This window comes from Quercus suber, unplaced genomic scaffold, assembly GCF_002906115.3.
Source record: "Quercus suber isolate HL8 unplaced genomic scaffold, Cork oak 2.0 scaffold_272, whole genome shotgun sequence".
Lineage (NCBI taxonomy): Eukaryota > Viridiplantae > Streptophyta > Magnoliopsida > Fagales > Fagaceae > Quercus > Quercus suber.
The window spans coordinates 58,641-80,262 of record NW_027069728.1 but is presented as its reverse complement, the minus strand read 5'-3'; the positions used below and the strand labels follow the sequence as shown (position 1 = coordinate 80,262).

Below are 21,622 nucleotides of genomic sequence, written 5' to 3'. Positions count from 1 at the left end.
AGCGAGAGAGAGAGAGAGAGAGAGAGAGACAGAGAGAGATTATACGTATAGGTTCTTTTAGGTTTTTAGTTTTTATTTTTGCTTCTCAAAAAAAAAAAGTTTTATTTTTTATTTTTTTAATAGATAGTCTAGTTAACTAAGGTTAGTTGGATTAAGTTTACTTAAGTAATCATGTGCATTGCACATGCCTTTTTTTACATATGTCATTTTATTAGAGCAGTTTGTAGTCTTAGACTACAACTAGTTTTGTAGCTAAATTTTGTCAATTTTTTATAGTTAAAAATGGCAAAATTCATGCACAAGTAATGTGGGAGTAGTGCTTTGCATCACTTTTAGCTTAAAAAAACTTCCCATCTAGGGCTTTTTGGTCGGTAACTGTGCATGCAAGAATAAATCCTACATACGTATTAGTATTTTTAACATACTTGTGCTCTTTTTGGCTAAAGCTTGCTTTTTTTACATATGTCATTTTATTAGAGCAGTTTGTAGTCTTAGACTACAACTAGTTTTGTAGCTAAATTTTGTCAATTTTTTATAGTTAAAAATGGCAAAATTCATGCACAAGTAATGTGGGAGTAGTGCTTTGCATCACTTTTAGCTTAAAAAAACTTCCCATCTAGGGCTTTTTGGTCGGTAACTGTGCATGCAAGAATAAATCCTACATACGTATTAGTATTTTTAACATACTTGTGCTCTTTTTGGCTAAAGCTTGCTTTTTTTACATATGTCATTTTATTAGAGCAGTTTGTAGTCTTAGACTACAACTAGTTTTGTAGCTAAATTTTGTCAATTTTTTATAGTTAAAAATGGCAAAATTCATGCACAAGTAATGTGGGAGTAGTGCTTTGCATCACTTTTAGCTTAAAAAAACTTCCCATCTAGGGCTTTTTGGTCGGTAACTGTGCATGCAAGAATAAATCCTACATACGTATTAGTATTTTTAACATACTTGTGCTCTTTTTGGCTAAAGCTTGCTTCTTATGATTTCACGGTGATTAAGGTGTAGGGGCATGTTTGTTTCTTTATACCTTTTAAAGCAGATTGTTTAACTTAATATATTAGCTAAGTGATTACTTAGATTAATTATCCAGATCTAAGTTAAATGATAATCAATCATATCATGCAAAGTAGCGGAAAATAAATAACACCACGATATGATGACTCAAGAAAACCAATGAAACCAACACTTTCAAGATAAAAACCTGGAGATGATTTAACCGAGCCATCCTCAAGGTAAAATAAATCCACTAAGAAAGAATTGAAGTTTTTACAAAAAAAATTTACCCTAAATCTATTACTATCTCCAGTAGTAACTTATTGACACGACCACGTGCAAGTTCTAAATCCACGGACTCATTCTCTCTTAGATTTGTAGTACACAAGCACCCACACTTGTGACTTTGAGATCCCATTCAAAAGTTTCAAATCACGGCTTGTTGATCTATGCAGCAACTAGATTCCCCCAGTTTTGATTGTAGATCTTGTTTCGGTAGATGCTTGTAAAGTTATAAGGTACAGAACCTCTCAGATATTACAGAAGTAACTCACAAGTCTTCCAAGAGTCTTCAAAACTTGGAAAGGATTTGACATAATTATCCTCAAAGTAAAATAAATCCACTAATAAAGAATTGAAGTTTTTACAAAAAAATTTAACCCTAAATCTATTGCTATCTCCAGTAGTAACTTACTAACACGACCACGTGCAAGTTCCAAATCCACAGACTCATTCTCTCTTAGATTTGTAGCACACAAGCACCCACACTTGTGACTTTGAAATCCCATTCAAAGGTTTCAAATCACGGCTTTTTGATCTATGCAGCAACTAGATTCCACCAGTACTTGATTGTAGATCTTGTTTCGGTAGATGCTTGTAGAGTTATAAGGTACAGAACCTCTTAGATATTACAGAAGTAACTCACAAGTCTTCCAAAAGTCTTCAAAACGTGGCTAGGGTTTTCTTTTTATATGTAAGAGTGTTGGACTGAAACCCTAAATGTTTTCGCGGGCTTGGGCCTGTTTAAAAATTCTGCATAAATTATTTTTCTGCGATTCTTGGTCGATTGAGCCTCATCCTTCGATTGGTCGAGCTTCATAGAAAATTAATTCTTTTTCCTGCAATTTGTACATTCTTGAGTTTTGACCCATACAGCTTTGAGCAATGTCAACACTTATCTTAGACATGTTTTTGTTCTCAGTTTGCCAACACTAAGAAGTTGAAATTCTAAATATTCAATCCAAAATCTTTAGAACCTAACACAACCAAACTTGAAAACATGTTCTTAGGATAGAAGTAATATGTTATTAATTTTTTTAAAAAAATAATTACAATATGCTGCTAATCCCCTAACTCAAACCATTTTTCCCATTTAGACCTCAAGCACTTTGTGCTTGGGGAGATACCAATTCAGTTACAAGTTCCTTAGTAGTTTGTGATATATTATTAACTTAGTACATGATGATTTCATAGTATTCACAACTACACGCTATTACTTGATGAATTTAGTTATTCACTAGAAATGCTTTGTGATACCATAAAGAGAAAAATTTATTTATATTTACTAGAAGCATATTTTTCTATCTTCTTTTTCATGTAGTTTTTGTTTTTATTTTTTTTAGCCTGATATGGCTCCAAATTCTGTTAGCGGAAATCTCCAAGTTGGTGCACCAATTAGACTTGCTATATGGAAATTTCAAGTTTCTTAAATTGTGTTGTTTTGAGTTGTGTAGTAATATTATGTAGGAGAGTGTATTACAAGACTTTATTTTGTGATGTATTTAAGTTTCAAAGCTATGATAAGCCTTTTCAAGCCCGAAATTGATGTCATGTACGAATTTAATTTTATATTAGATTATATTGATTAGTTTTTACTTCGTTATTTTATCTATTTTGTGGATGGTGATATTCAATATATATACCCCATTTCGAAATTTGATTGTTTGTGAAGGACCTTGGGACTTTGGACCCAAGATTTTAACTTTAGTTCTTAGGTTGGGCCTGAGATTTTAAATGAATTTATTCTTTGAAAAGGTTCTTGGGCCTTTTCGGCCCAAGACTTTGCTGTTCTTAATTTTTCATAAAAATGATTGTGATTAAACCAAACTTTTGACACGAAACTAGCCAACACTAAAATTACTTTGAGATAGATTCAATGACATGAAGTCGAAAGAGTGTTATAGTTTCTGGCATGATTAATTTGTCAGAAATGTGAACTTAGGTACAATAAATTAGGTATTTAATGAAGCAATTCGATTGAAAACTCTATTACTCAAGCTATTAGTAGCAACAAAAATCTACCCAAGAAAAGCTGTCCAAAGTCATTATGTTGGAAGGAGTTGCAAATATTGTATTACAAGCAGAGAAGCTACAGCTCAATCGGCGAGAAAAGAAATAGCGTAGGATGTCATATTTGACGTTTTAAGAATAGTTAACTCCATAGCTCACAACGTTGTTGACTGGACCTCTGATTGTAATTTTGTCATATTTATTTTAATCTCTTTCCTTTCTCGACCTTGTTTCATCTGTTACGAAGCTCTACCAATTCTTCGATGCAAAAAACAACTATATTTGTGGTAATTTATTAAGTGTGCGTTTGGCTCCAGATTAAAAAGTGAGCTTCTTTTACTATTTATCTTATTCACTTTTTAGTACTATTCATAGATCTTATTGTGCTATTTTAACTAACTTTTATTTTTATTTATAGTATTTTCATAAAGAGTTTTCAATTTCAGCAAAATAAGTAGATCCTAAGATATTGTTTGGATCACGTCCACGTTTTGCGTTTGGACGTTTCAATCTTTTTTTTTTTTTTTTTTTAAATCAGTGTTTTTCATGAACAGTACAAATAGGCAAATGAACAGTGCTAAACAATAGTGAATAGTAGCTAGAAATTATTGTTTTATTATTTTTAATTTTTAATTTCTAGCAAAATAAGCAATAACTAAATACACTCTTAATAGACCCTAAATAGTATGGCATTTCTTTATTAAATGAAAGAAAAAGGAAAAGAAAATCTTATGTTTTTCATTTTTGCATTAGAATGTAAAAAATTTAAAAGTACCTATCAAATCAGGGACCCAAAAAAATAAAAATAAATAAATAAATAAATAAAAGAAAATAAAAAAACGACAGAACATAGAGGCAGCGTTGGAGAGATGTGGACGTGTGGTGGGGTCAATAATGTTACTCCCAAATTATTATGGTTTAGAGCATAAACATCGATTTTCGAGACTCTTCACTTTCTATTTGCTAATGATCGACTTTCATATATGCATGTCACTGAAGAGGTTCTACTCTCTTTTTTTGAGGTGATAAAAATTTAGAAACTCTGTTAGTTAGCAAACTCCATATAATTATTACCATCTCTTTAAGGGTTTTTTTTTTTTTTTTTTGCTGTTGAATTGGGTCCTCAACTTCTCAATAAGAGAAGTAAAAATGATTACCCCATTTAAAAGTTTGTGATCATAATAGCAAACCACATGCATCACATTGTACCCCTAGAAAATATCACACGTACACATTAGACATACTTTTAATCTTTTATCATTGGAAAATAATCTAATTGAAAACGTTTTATATATTAAAAAAAATTGAGATCTTCTAAAATTCTTAAAATAACCATACATGTAATTCTTAAAATCTATTATTAATGGTCAAATTAACTAATAACTTAAATTTTGACATTTTACTAACGTTTATTAGTACTATATATTAAAACTGACTTCTATTTAAACAATTGGTACAATTTAAATCACTTGTCTAATAATGAACACTTTAGATTTTCATAATTTTGTAAAAGAATTATCTTGGAAACTCTAGAGATCAAAATCCCTTAAAATAATAAAAATCATCACTAAGAAATAAGAAGTTTGTTATCACTACTTCTCAACCAAAAAAAAAAAAAGTTTGTTATTACTAATTGTTCTTACAAGAAAAATGGTAAGTCTTTATATCTATTTGGACATAGCTAGCATCCTGAATTCTATCATGGGAAACAACCTAGAGTGCAAAATACACATTTCTTTGGATATATGTGCATGACAAAAACCACAACCATTTCACACTGCTATTTAGTCAAAAATTTCCTGTGAAATTGGTATAAGCATAGCTTCTTATCTTTTTCTTATCATGAAATTTAAATAAGTCCCTTTTATATTAACTGACTTTTTATTTTATTTTTCTTGAATAAGAAAATTTTATTAACACAAAAACTTTAAAAAATCAGAGAAATGATCTAACCAACTCTACCCTTCCCCAAACGAATGGATGATAGAGATGGAAACAGTGAAACAAAGAGTTCAGATCTCTTTTTACGACAGAAAATTTCCAACCAACAAAATTATTGCAAAGGGAAGCTATATCATCTAAGATTGAGGACACCCACCAAGAAGCTTTGCTATATAATTAACTTGGTACGGATAAAAAATGCATCTGAAATTCCATTTCCATTAAAAGTGTGTGCCTTGCCAAAAAAATATTCTACTAATCTTATTCTACAGCCAAAAGTCATCACAATAGTTTTTAAAATATTCCTCTAAATCCTTCATCATATCTATGAATGATTCAATATCAACAAGGCCTAAGAAAAATCAAACTAATCCCATTTTGATGCCTAAGCTAGGCTATAGATTATAGGCTGGTTAGACACTAACCTATATATATATATATATAGATTACGCTAGTCCCATCCCTTCTTTACTTTTATATATATATATATATATATATATATATTATCTTTGATTGAAACCTAGAAAAATTAACCCTATTGATGTATATATACCTAACCCTATTGACTTGTGAATGAAACAAACGCGTAGAACACAAGTTTATATTTTCTTCTACGTCAGTTGAATATGCATATGATGTGTGCACAAAAACTAGGATTCTATTTCTAAAATTTTAATCGAAAATTATTGCTTTACGATGGATTTGTGAAATTTTTTGATACAAATAAGACTATATCCCTTAATTCAGGCCAAAAAAAAAAAAAAAAATCCAAATATAAGCAGTACAAGTTACAAAAACGAATCAGTATTTTAGAGAGAAGCTACCTCTGCTGTAATTTAGCTAATTGGTGCATGTGATACTAATTAGAAAAAGTAAAAGGTTCAGTATTGTTTTATTATCTAATAATTAACAATAACATTAATAACTAAACTTATTTATTATTTAATTAAGCTTTTTTATTATTTATAATTAGATAGTTGGAATGAGGGTTTTCAACCTTTGATGACTCTGTTGGAAACACAAAAATGTGTCAATCAATTAAGCTATAAACTTATAATGCCCTTGGCCTTATTTTTATTAAGTTTTTTTTTTTTTTTTTTTTTGAGAAAGTTATTTTTATTAAGTTAAATTTACACTTTATCTTCAAATTGTTTTTTTTTTTTAATAACTTTATAGTTGAAGGATGGGGGATCTGAATTTTAAAAGTCTTATTTGCAAACATTATAAGATGCTAGCCAGTTGAACTGCAAAGTTTTTAATATTTAAAAATAGATAAATATGTAAGTCTCAATTATCTCATATGGTAAAATTTCTCATTTTCAAATAAGAGACTTGTGATTGAATCATTGCTACAACACAAAAATAAAGGACAAAAATCTTAGTATATTTATGTATATTTGTTAAAAAACCTTATAAATTTTAAAACTAGATATTTCTATTGAAAATATCATTAAGTACCAACCAGTTGAATTACAAAACTCTTAATTTTTTTTTTGAAATACAGAATTTATGCAATAATCATTTATTATAATAAGTCCTGCATAGGCAGCGATGTTACGAATAAGCCAATAAAATACCAAATTTAATATGTAACTAGAGGACACTTAGATTCCGTTTAGATAACACTTATTGTTGCTAAAAGTTGATAAAAAATGATTGTTGCTGAAAACACTGTAGCAAAATAATTTTTAAATGTGTGAATAGTGTTGTGGGACCCACTTTTAATATTAAATATTGCATGAATAGTGCGTAAACAATGCGTAAACAGTGCACGCACTGTTCACGCACAGTAAATTTTGTCCCCCCAAAGTCAACAAAGTGCGGAAAAAAAAAAAAATGGTAAAACGCAACTTTACTTTGAGTAGCAAAACTTGCTATCCAAACGCAGGCTTATACACCAATAACTAAGTTTTAATGTTCCAAACCACCATGTAGAAGCCAACCAAGTGTGATGGTTACAACTTTTTGCAAACATTTGTGAAGATACATATGTGATATGTCTTGATTCTGACGCCTTTTAAGCTAGGGCTTTTTACAACGATTTGGATGTAGAAGCAAAGTCACGACTTACGAGTAAATTTGATTAATATGTTATTATATATTGACTAGTATAATCACACACGCTTCGCGCATGTGATAAAGCTTTTTTGTTTTTGTTTTTAGTGGTCTTATTTTGTAAAAAAAAAAACTATGTTTTTATATATATATATATATATAATTTTTATTTTGAAAATCTAATTTATAAGTGAATAAATTAATTTTTTTTTATTTATATATATATATATATATATATATAATTTTTATTTTGAAAATATAATTTATAGGTGAATAAATCAATTTGAAAATTAATAGGAGAGTAGTCCTATTTTTTAGGCAATATTTTAGTAGGAGTTAAAATTGCATTTTTACAAGATTGTTCTTTAGTTTGTCTCTACTTAAACATAGGGGTGTAGATGCATTTTTTAACTAAATAAATGAGGAATCTAAACAGGGGAAGCCCCTTCAATAATAGTATAGAATGGGAGTTAGAGTTGCATTTTTACTGGATTGTCCTTTAATTTGTCTCTACTTAAATATAGGGGTGTGGGAGCATTTATGAACTAAAAAAAAAAAGAAAAAAAAAAAAGAGAAATCCAAACAGGAAAATCCCTTAAATAATAGTATAAATAAAAGAAACAAAAAAAGAAAAAGAAAAAAAGATTCTTATTCATTAGTAAGTATTAGTAATTATTATTGAAAGGTTTCACATTTCAGTAAAATAGTCTATAAATTTCATTTATTAACAGATAAAATAAAAAGTAAAGTATTATGACTTGAACTTTTACCTTTTTCATGATAGAATTCTCTCTTGGCTTTTTTATTTTTTTAAAATTATATAAAAAAGAGACAATATAAAGAGATAAACATTCCAAAATCATTGTGGCAACGGAAATAATGCATGTCATCCCAAGCAATCAATTAGTTAATGAAAATTATGAAATGGTTATTGGTTTAGAATTTTTTTTTGAATAATTTGAATTATTGAAGTATAAAGAAGCATTGTGTGAAAGTGGTCTCTTTATCTGCTAATTGATACTTTTATTAATTTGTTACTAATTATCATGGTAATCTAACTCAAACTTTACTTTATTTTAATTTTTGATAAATGTGATAGCTAGTTACACCATAGAGGGATGATTTGAATCATAATTGTCTTTGATGGTTGTATAAGAGATCTGAGATTAATTTTCTTTCTACATCAAAAACTGATTGGTGTCTTGATCTGATGATAAAGAGTTATCATTGTTATTAGGAATGGGTGCTGTAGGTTGAAATTTTCTAAAAAAAAAAAAACCTTAAAAAGTATTAATTAAATTATGAGACACTTTGCTTATTTATTTAATTTCTTTTTGGAAATTAGATCTTCCACCAAAATGTAGACCTATGCCGATTACCTAGGCTAATAATGGTACACATATGTGCAAGCGTTATTAAAATTCGAACTTTTTTTTCTCTAATGTTGCCTAGTACTCCCTCAAAAATAATACAATAATAATAATAATAATACTGTTGCCTAGTAACTCACACTTAAATCTAAATTTAGATGTATTCAAATATAGAGATAAGGCTCAAATATTTAACCAAAATATTGTGCTTTTGATTAGCAAAAAAAGGGGAAAAAAAAAGTGCTTTTGACACATTAAATTTTCACAAACAAATATAATCAAATGGTAAAAATAGATGTGATAAAATATGAATAATTAGTTCATTTTCTAATAGTCTTAAGTAGTAAGTATATCATTTTTGAAGTTATCCTTATATCTATTTCGGAAAAAAAAAAAATAATAATAAAGTGCAAGATTTATATGGGTGTTTGTAGTGTTCAATCTATGGTTTTTATTTTATTTTATTTTATTTTTATTTTTATAAATGTTATATCCACTAGTTATCCACCCACCGTGCAAATTAAAGTCTAAACTAGTGGTACTCATTACAAATACTTTTATAGTTTATGATGCACATTCTAAATTCTCTCATAATTTAGGGTGAATAGTTACCTACCACACTACCAATTTGATTACTAATGTAGACATGGGGATAGACATTGAAGATTAATATCGAATTAGGGTGTTGATTACAAAATTTTGGAATTTAAGATACATACTAAAAAATACATTATATATAATTTAGGTAAGCAATTGTATTTAACCTAAAAATGTGTTAATGGGTATATTCACATCGAAGATAAAAACATTCTCATGAATTGTAATTACACAACCACACACTACTTGGAATAGATGAAGTAATATTATTGGAGTATTATGTTCATGACAAAATTATTAGAACACTAATAATTCCACTTATTAAAATTTTAGAAAAGAAAAAGGTTCCTCTCATTATGGCACATCAATATCAATCTGGTTGGCCAAGGAAAGGGTTCAACTTTATCCAGTGAAATGAGCTAGCCTACTGCCTAGCCCCATAGGGTAGCTAGCCCTAGCCCTAGCCCCTAGGGTCCAATCTTGACCTATTTAGACTAGACTAGCTGGTCCACCAACAACATTTTGTTTGATGCTATATATGAGTAATATTTTTCAAAGAAGACCTTGGTGATGTTTACCTAACCATATGTCTCCTTATAAATAACATGCCAATTGCCACAGTCAAACCTGACCCACCAAAAATGGTGGATGTTTGAGAAATGCTTTGAATTTATTTATTTATTTTTTTGTGAAAAAAGTTTGCAAACCATATTTGAATTTTGGAAGGTTGGGAAAAGAAAAGTAAATTTTATATTTTTGTTTCTTTGTGAGAAGTGCAGGTATTCAAACATTCAGCTACTAATTAGACTCTTACATTTAATGAAGACAATAATTCCAATTAAAAGGTTTCTGAAAAAGAAGGATGTTAATTAGTCCACTGATTGAAAAAGTCTATAATAAGTTACCCCACAAGTGTAAAAGAAGCTTTTATTAGTGTGACCTGTCTTGAAGAAATTGCTTCGAAAATGGTATCCCATCTTGATCTTGTCATATTATGCTTTCTTTCAAATGAATGTTGTTTTCTCTGTTTCAAAATAAATAAGATTTTTTGTCTTTGTCCACCCAAAAAAAAAAAAAAAAAGAAAAAAAAGAGATAATTGTAAATGATATTCATTTTTATGAAAACAGAAATGGTGGTTTTTCTTGAAATATCATTTGGTTTTACCAAGAAACATTATCATCAACATATACCTAATTAATCAACAATTCTTGAAAACTTCTATGTATTCTAGTAAGATTTTTGTTTTTAGTTTTGTTTTATTAAAAAACATATAATTTATAATAATTTCATCTATTTAGATGAACAATAGTAGGAGTTCTGTTCAAGTGATGACTCAACAGTATTAGTATCTTTTATAACATAAATATTTATTGTTTGAATCTCATCTCCTCCCTTGCCACTAATTACTGACCTAAAAAAAAAAATGAATAGGAGAATTAAAAATGAAAAACTATATTTACCAAAAACTATATTTTTATAAAGCGTTTTTTGATCTTTTTTTCTTATTTGATTATATCATTCCAAACATTCATGATCTTTTTCTTTCATTTTGATAAAACATTCATGATCTATATGTGAATAAATCAAATTACTTATCCTTCGGGCTATTAGTAAGCTATATCTTTAGAAACTGCGAAAGACATTCCACTAGAAATATTTTTAATATTGCTTTGACTTATATTTCTCAAAAAGTAGATACCACTCTAATAGTTCCAAATAAATTAATACCTACATTAAGATTGGATGACTTTTTATCTCACATGAACGAAAACACTTTCTCACTCTACTAGGGGATTTCACTTTGGAAAAATAAAAAATTGCATACTACAAATTAAGATAAACTAAACCAATACTATTATATAGCAACTCTTAACTTTTTTTTTTTTTTGGGTAACCATATAGCAACTCATAACGTTATCTTGGTAGGCCTTCTTTCCATTTGCACTTTTTATTAGACTAATCTTACATTGGATGATTGGATGATAAAAAATAATCTAAATATATATTATGCAAAAAAAAATCTCCCGCCCCCCCCCAAAAAAATGGTGCAACATATAAAAAAATGACATAAATAACGAGTTACTATAAATGACATAAATAACGAGTTACTATTTAATCACCGCCTTTTTCATGACTTAAAAAAAAATTAAAATTTATTTAAAAAAATAAAAAAAATAAAACCTCAAATTATCATCATTCTTGTACCAAGCCAAGAGCTTTTTAAAAGGTGCGACTTAAGTGTCAGTACTTGCAGCAATGGTAGCAACAACCGCCTCACCATCAATGGCTCCCTAATAATATTCTCTCTCTCTAACTCTCACTGCCAAACTACTTCAGACATTCATTCACATACATCAAAAAGATTCTCAAATCAGATCACATTCTGATTCTCCTATTACAGCATATAGTCCTATTTCACCCTTACCATTTCTGTCTACCACCAGTACCATTATTGATTTTTGTTCTAAATATAACAGACACTCACAAACCATATCATTCACCACGTTTCTAAGCATGTTGGGTCTCCGAGACTTGGTTCTCATAGCTCCAACTCCATCCATGCACCAACAACAAAACCAACCCATTAACTCTGATCACCATCCCAACCTTCCTATACCTTCCTCAGCTTCACTTGGAGTTAGCCTCGGGATTTTCCCGCTCCTCACTGCCACTCCATGCATTACACCACCTTCTAATCATGGTGTCCAAGATTGTGGTAATAACTCAAATGACCCCAACTGTTATTGGAGCCTAAAGAGAGGCCAAGAACAGAGTTGTGGCAAGAAAGATGGACTAAATAACAACACTACTGAAAGTGATGATTCTGAGCAAATGGTGGAGAATGGTATGAGAGTGTGCAAGGACTGTGGGAATAGAGCCAAGAAGGATTGTAGTCATAGGAGGTGTAGGACTTGTTGTAAGACTCGTGGTTATGATTGTTCTACTCACGTGAGGAGCACGTGGGTGCCAGCAGCTAGAAGAAGGGAGAGGAAGATGTTAATGGTGGGTGGTGCTAGTACTATTGGTGGTGGTTCTTCTGGGTCTTCTTCTGGTGTTAAAAGGACAAGAGTTGTGGTGCCAAACTTTAATGTTACCAGTGCTTCTCATGCTTCTACTTCTAATGCTACCACTCCAAGGAGTATTGACATTAGCTCTAGACATCAAGGTACTCACCCTTTTCTTTCTCTCTTTCTCACCCTCTCTTTGATTTGTCTATGTTTCAAAGTTATATGGTAATGGACTGTTGCAAAAGCTGACTTGGGTTTAAAGAATCTAATAGATGCAGGCTTTACACTTTCTACTTGTACTCTATTTATGCCTTTTTATATTCCTCTTCTCTGTTGGGGGGAGTGGTTTTTAATTATTAGAGTTATCCAAAAAAGGAGTTTGGTTTGTTGAATAATTGATTCAAATTTCTCTCTGTCCCTTTATCCGGAATTTTGCGTGTTTGAAAGTGGTTGTAACATGAACTTGAGAGAGTTAACTTGGATTTTGTTGAACTAAAGAAGCAACCTTTAAACAGAATGACTTGTTTTGCTGGATTATAGATTTTAAGGTTCTGTCTTTTCCTCTGTCTTAATGCTCTGCATTTCTAAGTGGATGACCAATGGAATTGAGGAACCTTTTTTATTTTAATTTTTTTATAAGTGAAACTGAGGCACTTGACTGAATTGGGTTTAGTTAAATCACAGATGCAAGTTTTAAAAAGTCCTTACCAGGCCAAGTTCGTGCACCGGCGGTTTTTAGGTGTCACAGAGTCACTACCATCAGTGATGGTGCAGCTGAGTTTGTCTACCAGGCTACTGTGAGCATCAGTGGTCATGTTTTCAGAGGGTATCTCTATGATCAAGGGTTTGATGAGAAAAATGCATTCCCAAGTATTTCACAACTGCATTTGGTAAGTAGTGGCAGTGGAAGGAAGAGGGACGCCTCTTCATCTCCAATTGTGGCTCCATCAAATTCCCATCCGGCCCCTGTCAGCTGAAAATTGGTCGATGGTGAGGCCTAACACACTCAATAGCTTAATGTTTCTAGAGCCGTATGAAATGATTAACTTGTTTAAGAGTCAAATGTGAATCATACTGATTACTTGGAAGATATCTAAAATATGAAGTTACTAGGAATTTCACATTAGTATGCAATGCTAAAAAAAGCCTAAATCTCTGGCATTTGTATGTCCTTCTTCCTAAGAAGTTCAATTTTCATAAAAAATTGAGATAATATGTATTTGGTTTGTACAAGGATTTGTCATTCAAAAATCACAATGTTGTAACCTTTCCTATCAAAGGTCAATTAGAATTATATGTTTCTCTCTAGTTTGTAGAAAAACTTGCAGCCGAAGACACAATAGCTTCTTATTGAATTCAAGTTATTATAACATATCATGGTTTTCTTATTGAATTCTTTCAATGAAGTTAGATTTGTGAGCATTAAGCCATTAACTAGTTCGAAGTTTCTTAATAAGCTTGGAAGCATCGCTGTTGCTATGTCATTTCTTATCAGTGAAGAAATTGGAAAGGCATTGCATTTGTCCTTTTTTACATCATTGTCTAAAAGGGAAATGCATTACTTTTGTGCATCTAGGCATGATATACATGTACTTTATTCAATTTCTTATAAAAACTTTATGTAGGCCCAATTATTTTTATTCTAGTTTCTATCAAGCTTTTTGTGCATTCAATATCCAGTCTCAATGTATGTTTTCCCTCAATGTATGTGAATCCTAGCAAAGGCTTATACTCCTTTCTTCCCTTTACTTTCCCTTTGTATAAGGGGCACAAGGTTTTTTATTTAGAGTCAAATTAATAGTGCTTTGGTCTTGTACTGATGTGTAATTTTATTTTATTTTATTTTATTTTTTTTGGTGGCAATTGGTTGAGTGATTAAGAATCCTGTAACTTGTAGTTTCTTGTGCATTCTCTAAAATTTCCTAAGGATTCTGCAAGTGAAATATGTATAATTTGGTATCTTTACCCCACCCATTGACCTTGGGCTATCTATCTGAGCTTTAGACATAGGAGACAAGCATGGAAATAATTGATCTTTCTTCTCATGCTATAATTAACTTTCTTTATTCTTTTTTTACATCAGTGACAACTTCAAATCTATAGAAGAAAGAAGATAATGACATGGGCAAGGGTAGCACGCATTTTTCCATTTTTGTTTGCTTCATATTGTTAGTTTCCCAAGTTCATGTCCATGTAAGAATTTTCATGCAGAATTCATGTAGCTACACCCTTGCTTTATCATGTAATCATGTCCTTAAGCATAAACAATTCTTTCCTTTATGCCAGACAAATTTTTAGTGGATATTTTTGTCGTGCATTGCGCAAACCAGTCATGATACTTGATGCAGGAATATAAAAGAACATTCTCATTAGTAATGCACTTCAACTATTGTTCATGTTCATTTCAACTCTGATTGGAAATATGCCAAAATAGATACAAATAAAAAGTGTGGCCATGGCTGTGAAACATAATGCCATTCCTTTTTACATATTGTATTACTTTCAGCATTCTATTTATTAAGTTTTGCATTTTTATATCTGGACATCATGCATTATTGCAAAGATAATCACATATTGTCTCCATCTGATGATTTCCTGAGGTGAGATTTTTCAGCACTCTTTTTTTATGTATTAAACTTTAAAAATTGAAGCAATAACATAATTGACTTGAAAACAATGTCTCAAATAAATGCATATTTATAAAATGTGTATCGACTAAAATGTTTAATTATTGATTTGTTTAACCAAACTTAAAAAATTGTAAACAGTCCTAGAGCAACAACATTGAGTTGGAAATTTTATTCTGAACAGCATGTTATTCCTCATTGTATTTATGTTGCAATTATATTCTATGTATTTATGGTGCACCTTGATGTTGGTTGAGAGTGGATTTCCCAACTCTTACAAGTGGCTGGTCTCTTTAGTTATTCATGCAGTCCTTGTCTTGGCCCATTATTTGACATAATAAATTTGAGACCATAGTACTTGCATGTCATAAGTGTCCTGTAGCTAAATGATAATCTATTACCTTTGCAATTATTTTCTCTGCTATTTCAGTTCTTGCCTTCTTAGTACTTAATACAGATTCACCTGACTCTTCAGAACATTAACTAAGTTTGTTTGTCATGTGTCAGGTGATGAAAGAGAGATCCACATTTGTAGGTTTTTGTTAGCTGGACAAGTTGAGTATCAAAAACTGTTACTGTAAAGTGTCTTCTACAGAATATATATATGAGAGAGAGAGAGAGAGAGAGAGAGAGACCAGAAGGAGACTCCTTTGAAATTGTAATATTAGAAAACGGCATGTAATTTTTGGGGCTTCATGGTGACTAGCTGCATGGTTGTGGAATGAAAAATGAGTCCTAATTCCAAAATGCTTGATTCATTTGAACTTCTCTTTCTTGGCGGCCAAACAAATCAAAAAGCCTTGGCTGTTTTTATTTTTTATTTATTTTGGTAGCCTTTAGCTATCAATCTTCACAGGGCATGCGGCTAGCTAGTGTTCTTTTGAAGAGAAAGATGTAGAAGGATCTTCCAAAGGTATTCTTGTTAGGTCATATTGCGTTGTGCTACACATGCAATTGCTAAGTAATTTCTGGTAGTATTTGTCACGATTCAAGAAAATGTTAGCCACATCTAATCTATACTCAAATGTACTATTTAAGTTTGAATTAAGGCTTCTTCTAAGTACTTGTATAAAAATAGTTTGAACTTGTAAACACTTAATGTGGGACTCCACTTAGCATACAAATATCCAATCCAATCCACATTACTTGGGCTATCATAGTTGCATATAAGGGAAATGTGGTTACACTAGAATAAGTGTTTCAGTCTACCCTTGGCATACAATGTTTGGAGCTCTCCAAAGCCTCAAAGGTAGAAAAAATTGTAAAACGTAAGAAGACTCAATAGGACGAAGCTACAACAAGAACAACAGTATTCAATGGCATTTCAGAAGAATACAAGGAAGTTTGTATGGATTTACTTAATTTCGTTTGCTTTATTTATTTATTATAATTTAACTTTTTAAAATTTCACATTATGCAGGCACAATAGTACTTTTTTTCAATTTTTTAGCAAAAATGTTAATCCATACCCACGACTAAAATGCTCTACAAGAGAACATTGTTCAATACCAAATTATTTAAATGAAATGTTGAAAATATCAAACACTTTTATCATATCATTCATCTCGATAATGTACCACCATATTTACCCACCATTTCTATTAATGCAACTTACGACATTTTGGGCCCAAATTACTCTGCATGCAGTCTAGTTGTAATTTCATACATGCCCTTGGTACTTGGAGTTGGAGCCTTATTGACATCTTGGACTCGGAAAATGCTGGGGTCTGGTTGTATTGGGCCATGTAAATATTGTGTCCAGCATTCTCTCTAGCTATGATCCCCAAGCTTGAATTTAGATGCGTCTCTTCGGACTGAACCAAAGGCAGCACATCTAGAAGTTCCCAGAGCGAATGAAACGAGCTTGTCAAACACGATTCTTGAAGGAGAAATGTTGAATTTTATCAAACTTATTCTACACTCACATATGAGTATATATCTTATAGCTTCTGTAATGGAAGACATTATTAGCTTCGATACTTGAATGTTGCCCAACTTATTATTCATTGCTCACAATTCTCTCCCCTCACTGGTTTATAGCTTTTATTAGTGGAAGATACAATTATTTTCTACCCCCTAAAACAACGGTGTTGTTTTTATATTATTATGTATTTATAAGACTAATACGTATTCCATGATAAACTAGTAATAAATTCTTTTTTAAAAAAAAATGAATACCCTTGTAGAATATTTCATGTGCTTAGGCAGGTTGATTACTGCTTAATTTTATAGTGGATTAGGTACATGTGCACTACATCGCTCTTGAAAATTCCCAGAAAGTTTGTTCTTTTTCTACTTTATTATAAATATGTGCTTTTCCCTGAGTACCTAAGCAGCAAAATCAAATCCAGACTGTTTTCACAAAAAAGACACCCAATTGTACCCCTTAGCAAAAAAACAAAAAAGAGTTTGTACCAAGCTGCGTGACTGTGGATGGAGCTTTACAACATGAGTTCAGCTCCATCATCCTCGTCTTTTTACATGCATGCTTTTATCCTTCTTGGCTTGTGGTGTGGCTTGTTAGTCACCTCTGTTGTTGGCGGGAATAATGAGACGGACCGGTTGGCGTTGCTTGAGTTCAAAGCCAAGATCACTGATGATCCTCTCCAGGTTATGAGCTCTTGGAATGATAGCATCCACTTTTGTCAATGGCGAGGGGTTACCTGTGGTCGTCGACATCAAAGGGTCATTCAGTTGAGACTGCATTCTTCGGAACTGGTAGGCTCTATATCACCACATGTTGGTAATTTAAGTTTTTTGAAGATTCTATCACTCACAGACAATAGCATTCATAATGAAATTCCTTCAGAAATTGACCGTTTACGCAGATTGCAATTCCTACAAATGGCCAATAACACACTTAGCGGAGAAATTCCAAGAAATTTATCCCATTGCACCAACCTCAAATACATTAATTTCAGTCAAAACCTTTTGGACGGGGAAATCCCTACAACTCTTGGCACTTTGTCAGAACTCCAATTTGTTTCTTTTCACATAAATAATTTGACAGGAAGTATCCCACCTTCTTTCGGCAACTTATCCTCTCTAAAAGTGTTTTCTACAAGTTATAATAACTTGGGTGGGAGTATCCCTCATTCTTTTGGCCAATTGGCGAAACTTACAATTTTTTATGTCGGTGCAAATAGGTTGTCTGGAAGAATTCCTCCCTCAATCTTCAATTTGTCTTCGTTAAAAGCGTTCGATGTAGGATCCAACCAAATCCAAGGGCACCTTCCATCGGATATAGGTATCACCCTACAAAATATCGAATTTTTAAGCATTGCTGACAATCAATTTACCGGACCTATCCCTATTTCAATATCTACTGCCTCAAATCTGCATGTACTTGAACTTGCCTCCAATAAACTAAGAGGAAGAGTTCCTTCTTTGGAGAAGTTATATAGAGTTTCATTTTTTGTCATGGCTTTTAACGAGCTTGGAAATGGAGGGGCAAATGACTTGAGTTTTCTTTGTTCTTTGACAAATTCTACATATCTAACCACTTTAGAGATAAACTTGAATAACTTTGGGGGAGAGTTGCCCAAGTGCATTGTCAATTTCTCAACTACTCTCACCAAGTGGTATTTAGATAATAATAAAATATCTGGGAACATTCCTCTTGGGATAGGAAATCTGATCAATTTGGAGGATCTAGAGATGTGGAACAATAAATTATCAGGAAATATTCCTTTTGAAATTGGAAAACTTCGAAAGTTACAAATTTTGGATTTATCTCAAAACAGTTTCTTTGGGAACATTCCTTCCTCTCTTGGAAATTTAACTCTTTTGATAAGCTTGCATTTACAGGATAATAATCTTCAAGGAAGCATCCCTTTGAGTCTGGGCAAGTGTCAAAATATGATTGATTTGAATCTTGCTAATAACAATCTCAGTGGTACCATATCATATCAAGTCTTTAGTCTCTTATTCTCACTAATTTTTCTAGACTTGTCAGCCAACAAATTTACTGATGTCCTTCCCATAGAAGTAGGAAATTTCATAAATCTACAAGAGTTGAAAATGACTGAAAACATGTTGTTTGGAAAAATTCCAACAAGTCTTGGTAGCTGTGTAAAACTAGAATATCTAGCCATGAGAAGCAACTTCTTCCAAGGGGTCATTCCTTCATCTTTGGAATCATTAAGGGGTCTTCAACTTTTAGATCTTTCTAAAAACAATTTCTCTGGCAATATTCCAAAATTTTTGGAGAGCTTTATCTTCTTGAAGTTATTGAATTTGTCTTATAACAATTTTGAAGGGGAGGTACCAACAAATGGAGTTTTCAAGAACACAAGTGCATCTGTGATTAAGGGAAATAGTAAGCTATGTGGAGGCATGCCAAAGTTTGATCTTCCTATATGTAAATACAATAAACCCAAGAAGAGGAAGTTGACTCTTTCCTTGAAGCTAATAATCTCTATACTTTCTGGCCTTTTTGGAATAACTTTGGTGATTTCATTTCTACTTCTCTTCTCTTTTAAAAGAAAGAGGAGGGAAAGTATTTTAAATAATTCACAAAATTTACTTTTGAATGTATCTTACCAAAGTCTCCTAAAAGCTACAGATGCATTTTCCTCCGCTAATTTAATTGGTGTGGGAAGCTTTGGATCTGTGTATAGAGGAATTCTTGGTTATGATAGATGTATAGTTGCTGTCAAGGTGTTCAATCTTTTGCACCATGGAGCTTCCAAAAGTTTTATTGTTGAATGTGAGGCTTTGCGAAACATCAGACATCGGAATTTGGTAAAGGTACTCACAGTATGTTCAGGTGTTGACTATCAAGGTCATGATTTCAAAGCATTAGTATTCGAGTTCATGACTAATGGTAGCCTAGACGAGTGGTTGCATCCAATTTCAAGAACAAATGAGGTTCTTGAGGAACAAAAGAAGTTGAATCTTCTTCAAAGATTGAATATTGCTATTGATGTTGCAAATGCATTGGAATATCTTCATTATCATTGCCATGCACCAATTGTTCATTGCGACCTCAAGCCTAGCAATATTCTTCTCGATGATGAAATGATTGGACATGTGGGGGACTTTGGCTTGCCAAGGTTCCTTCTTGAGGCCAACCTAGAGTGTCATGCTAATCAATCAAGCTCTATTGGATTAAGAGGAACAATTGGTTATGCTCCTCCAGGTGAGTACCTTTTCTATTTTTGAATATTAAATTCTTTTCTTTCTTAATATTTCTTGATGTACTTTCAAGCATGAAATAGCTTAAGGAAGCCTTTTAGAAGATGGAGCATGTCCTGAAAGAAATTTCCACCTGTCATAATTTTTTTCTTTTATATGCCACTAAAGAGCTCTTTCAAAGTTATGCTATTATAATTTTTTTTAAAATTTTTTTTTTATATGAAACAAGATCAGTCATATTGTAAATGTTCTGTGCAATTGCAGAATATGGTTTGGGAAATGAGATGTCAACTTCTGGTGATGTCTACAGTTATGGCATACTATTATTGGAAATGTTCACAGGAAAAAGACCTACCGATAACTTTTTCAAAGACAACTTAAACCTTCATGATTTTGTTAAGGGAGCATTGCCTGAACGAGTCGTTAACATTGTGGATCCTACTATACTTTGGGAAAGAGAATATATGGAAACAAGGACAAATGATACTCAAATTCAAAATCGAATAAAAAGTCCCAAAATTCTAGAGTGCTTGATTTTGATATTTGGAATTGGAGTGTCTTGTTCTATGGAATCTCCAAGAGAAAGGATGAACATGATTGATGTTGTAGCTCAATTGCATTTGATTAGAGAGAGTCTCCTCAGAACTAGAATACGCGGAGGAAGAGTACTTTAACTTACAGGTAAATTGTTTCTTATAGTACTTGTGTTGCTCTAACCTTTATGGAGGGAGGGGGATCATATAGCCTACACAATGTCATGTGCTTGTCACGGTACTTTCTTTTATTATAGTGAAATTGATAATATTGATGCCATGTGAATTTTGATTACATGATGGTACTATTCATATGATTAAGATTAGTCCAATTTGTTTTCTATGATTTAGAATAAGCACTTTTTTGTCCCATCCCCCCCTCAAAATGTTTGTTGAAATATACACAAATCAAAATGATGTTTAAGCTATTTTTGATTTGGTGATTTCTACCATTGGTGTGGTTGAGATTATTGGCATTATACCAACACTCTGTACTTTATATAGAGACATCTTTGATGACTTTGATGTAGACATGGGCTTAAATTACTTCTAGTACGATTATTTTTTTTATTTTTTTGAGAATGTCCAAGTACAAAACTTTAATGGGTAAGAAATTTAACTAATTTATTGGGAACGATATAGTTGTTTATAATCTTAACTATCTCACAAGTACCCAAAAAACCATTTCTATAATCTATTTTGAAAACCAAAGCATGTTCTTCTTATACATAAAAATGACTTCCCAATTCCTCACGCAGATCAGGGGTATGGGGTCTCGCCCGAGAATTGGTAGGGCGCTATTATGGTTACGCCCAAATAAGAAGCCACACTGGTCAACCCTGCTACCTTTTTTTTCAATATATATATATATATATATATATATATATATATATGACTTCCCTCAATTCAATGGTTTAAAGAGATGATTGTCTTCCTTGAATGCAAGCATAGAGGACCAATGACCCCATTGGAAGGTGCGATCAAGTTAGTACAGATGGCCAATGACTCCATTGGAAGGTGCCTTCATGACTTGATGAGGTTTTGATTTTGCATAATATTGGGAAAAAATAA

The 21,622-nt window shown here is 31.8% G+C and overlaps 2 protein-coding genes across 3 annotated transcripts; both read left to right on the top strand.

Annotated features, from left to right (window-relative positions):
- Positions 1–11,458: 11,458 nt before the first annotated feature.
- Positions 11,459–15,682, top strand: LOC111984345 (protein LATERAL ROOT PRIMORDIUM 1-like). 2 transcript variants are annotated; one of them, XM_065781589.1, is made up of 3 exons: positions 11,461–12,413; positions 12,940–13,245; positions 15,390–15,682. In XM_065781589.1, the coding sequence occupies exons 1-2, from the start codon at positions 11,762–11,764 to the stop codon at positions 13,230–13,232; spliced, it is 945 nt and encodes a 314-aa protein (XP_065637661.1). In that variant the 5' UTR covers positions 11,461–11,761; the 3' UTR covers positions 13,233–13,245; positions 15,390–15,682. The 2 variants fall into 2 exon arrangements, with proteins under 2 accessions (XP_065637662.1, XP_065637661.1); XM_065781590.1 differs by lacking the exon at positions 15,390–15,682 and having other exon boundaries at positions 11,459–12,413; positions 12,929–13,181.
- Positions 15,683–17,330: 1,648 nt separating this feature from the next.
- Positions 17,331–20,692, top strand: LOC112010022 (probable LRR receptor-like serine/threonine-protein kinase At3g47570). Its single transcript, XM_024042377.2, has 3 exons — positions 17,331–19,068; positions 19,141–20,022; positions 20,283–20,692. Exons 1-3 carry the CDS (start codon positions 17,331–17,333, stop codon positions 20,690–20,692), a joined length of 3,030 nt encoding a protein of 1,009 aa, XP_023898145.2.
- Positions 20,693–21,622: the final 930 nt, after the last annotated feature.

Excerpts from the sequence above, each read along its gene's own strand:
- LOC111984345 (XM_065781589.1), top strand. The coding sequence starts at position 11,762 with ATGTTGGGTCTCCGAGACTTGGTTCTCATAGCTCCAACTCCATCCATG. Across the intron at positions 12,414-12,939 it reads CATTAGCTCTAGACATCAAG|ATGCAAGTTTTAAAAAGTCC; the intron begins GTACTCACCCTT and ends GTTAAATCACAG.
- LOC112010022 (XM_024042377.2), top strand. The coding sequence starts at position 17,331 with ATGAGTTCAGCTCCATCATCCTCGTCTTTTTACATGCATGCTTTTATC. Across the intron at positions 19,069-19,140 it reads TTCTAAAAACAATTTCTCTG|GGGAGGTACCAACAAATGGA; the intron begins GCAATATTCCAA and ends ACAATTTTGAAG. Across the intron at positions 20,023-20,282 it reads AATTGGTTATGCTCCTCCAG|AATATGGTTTGGGAAATGAG; the intron begins GTGAGTACCTTT and ends GTGCAATTGCAG.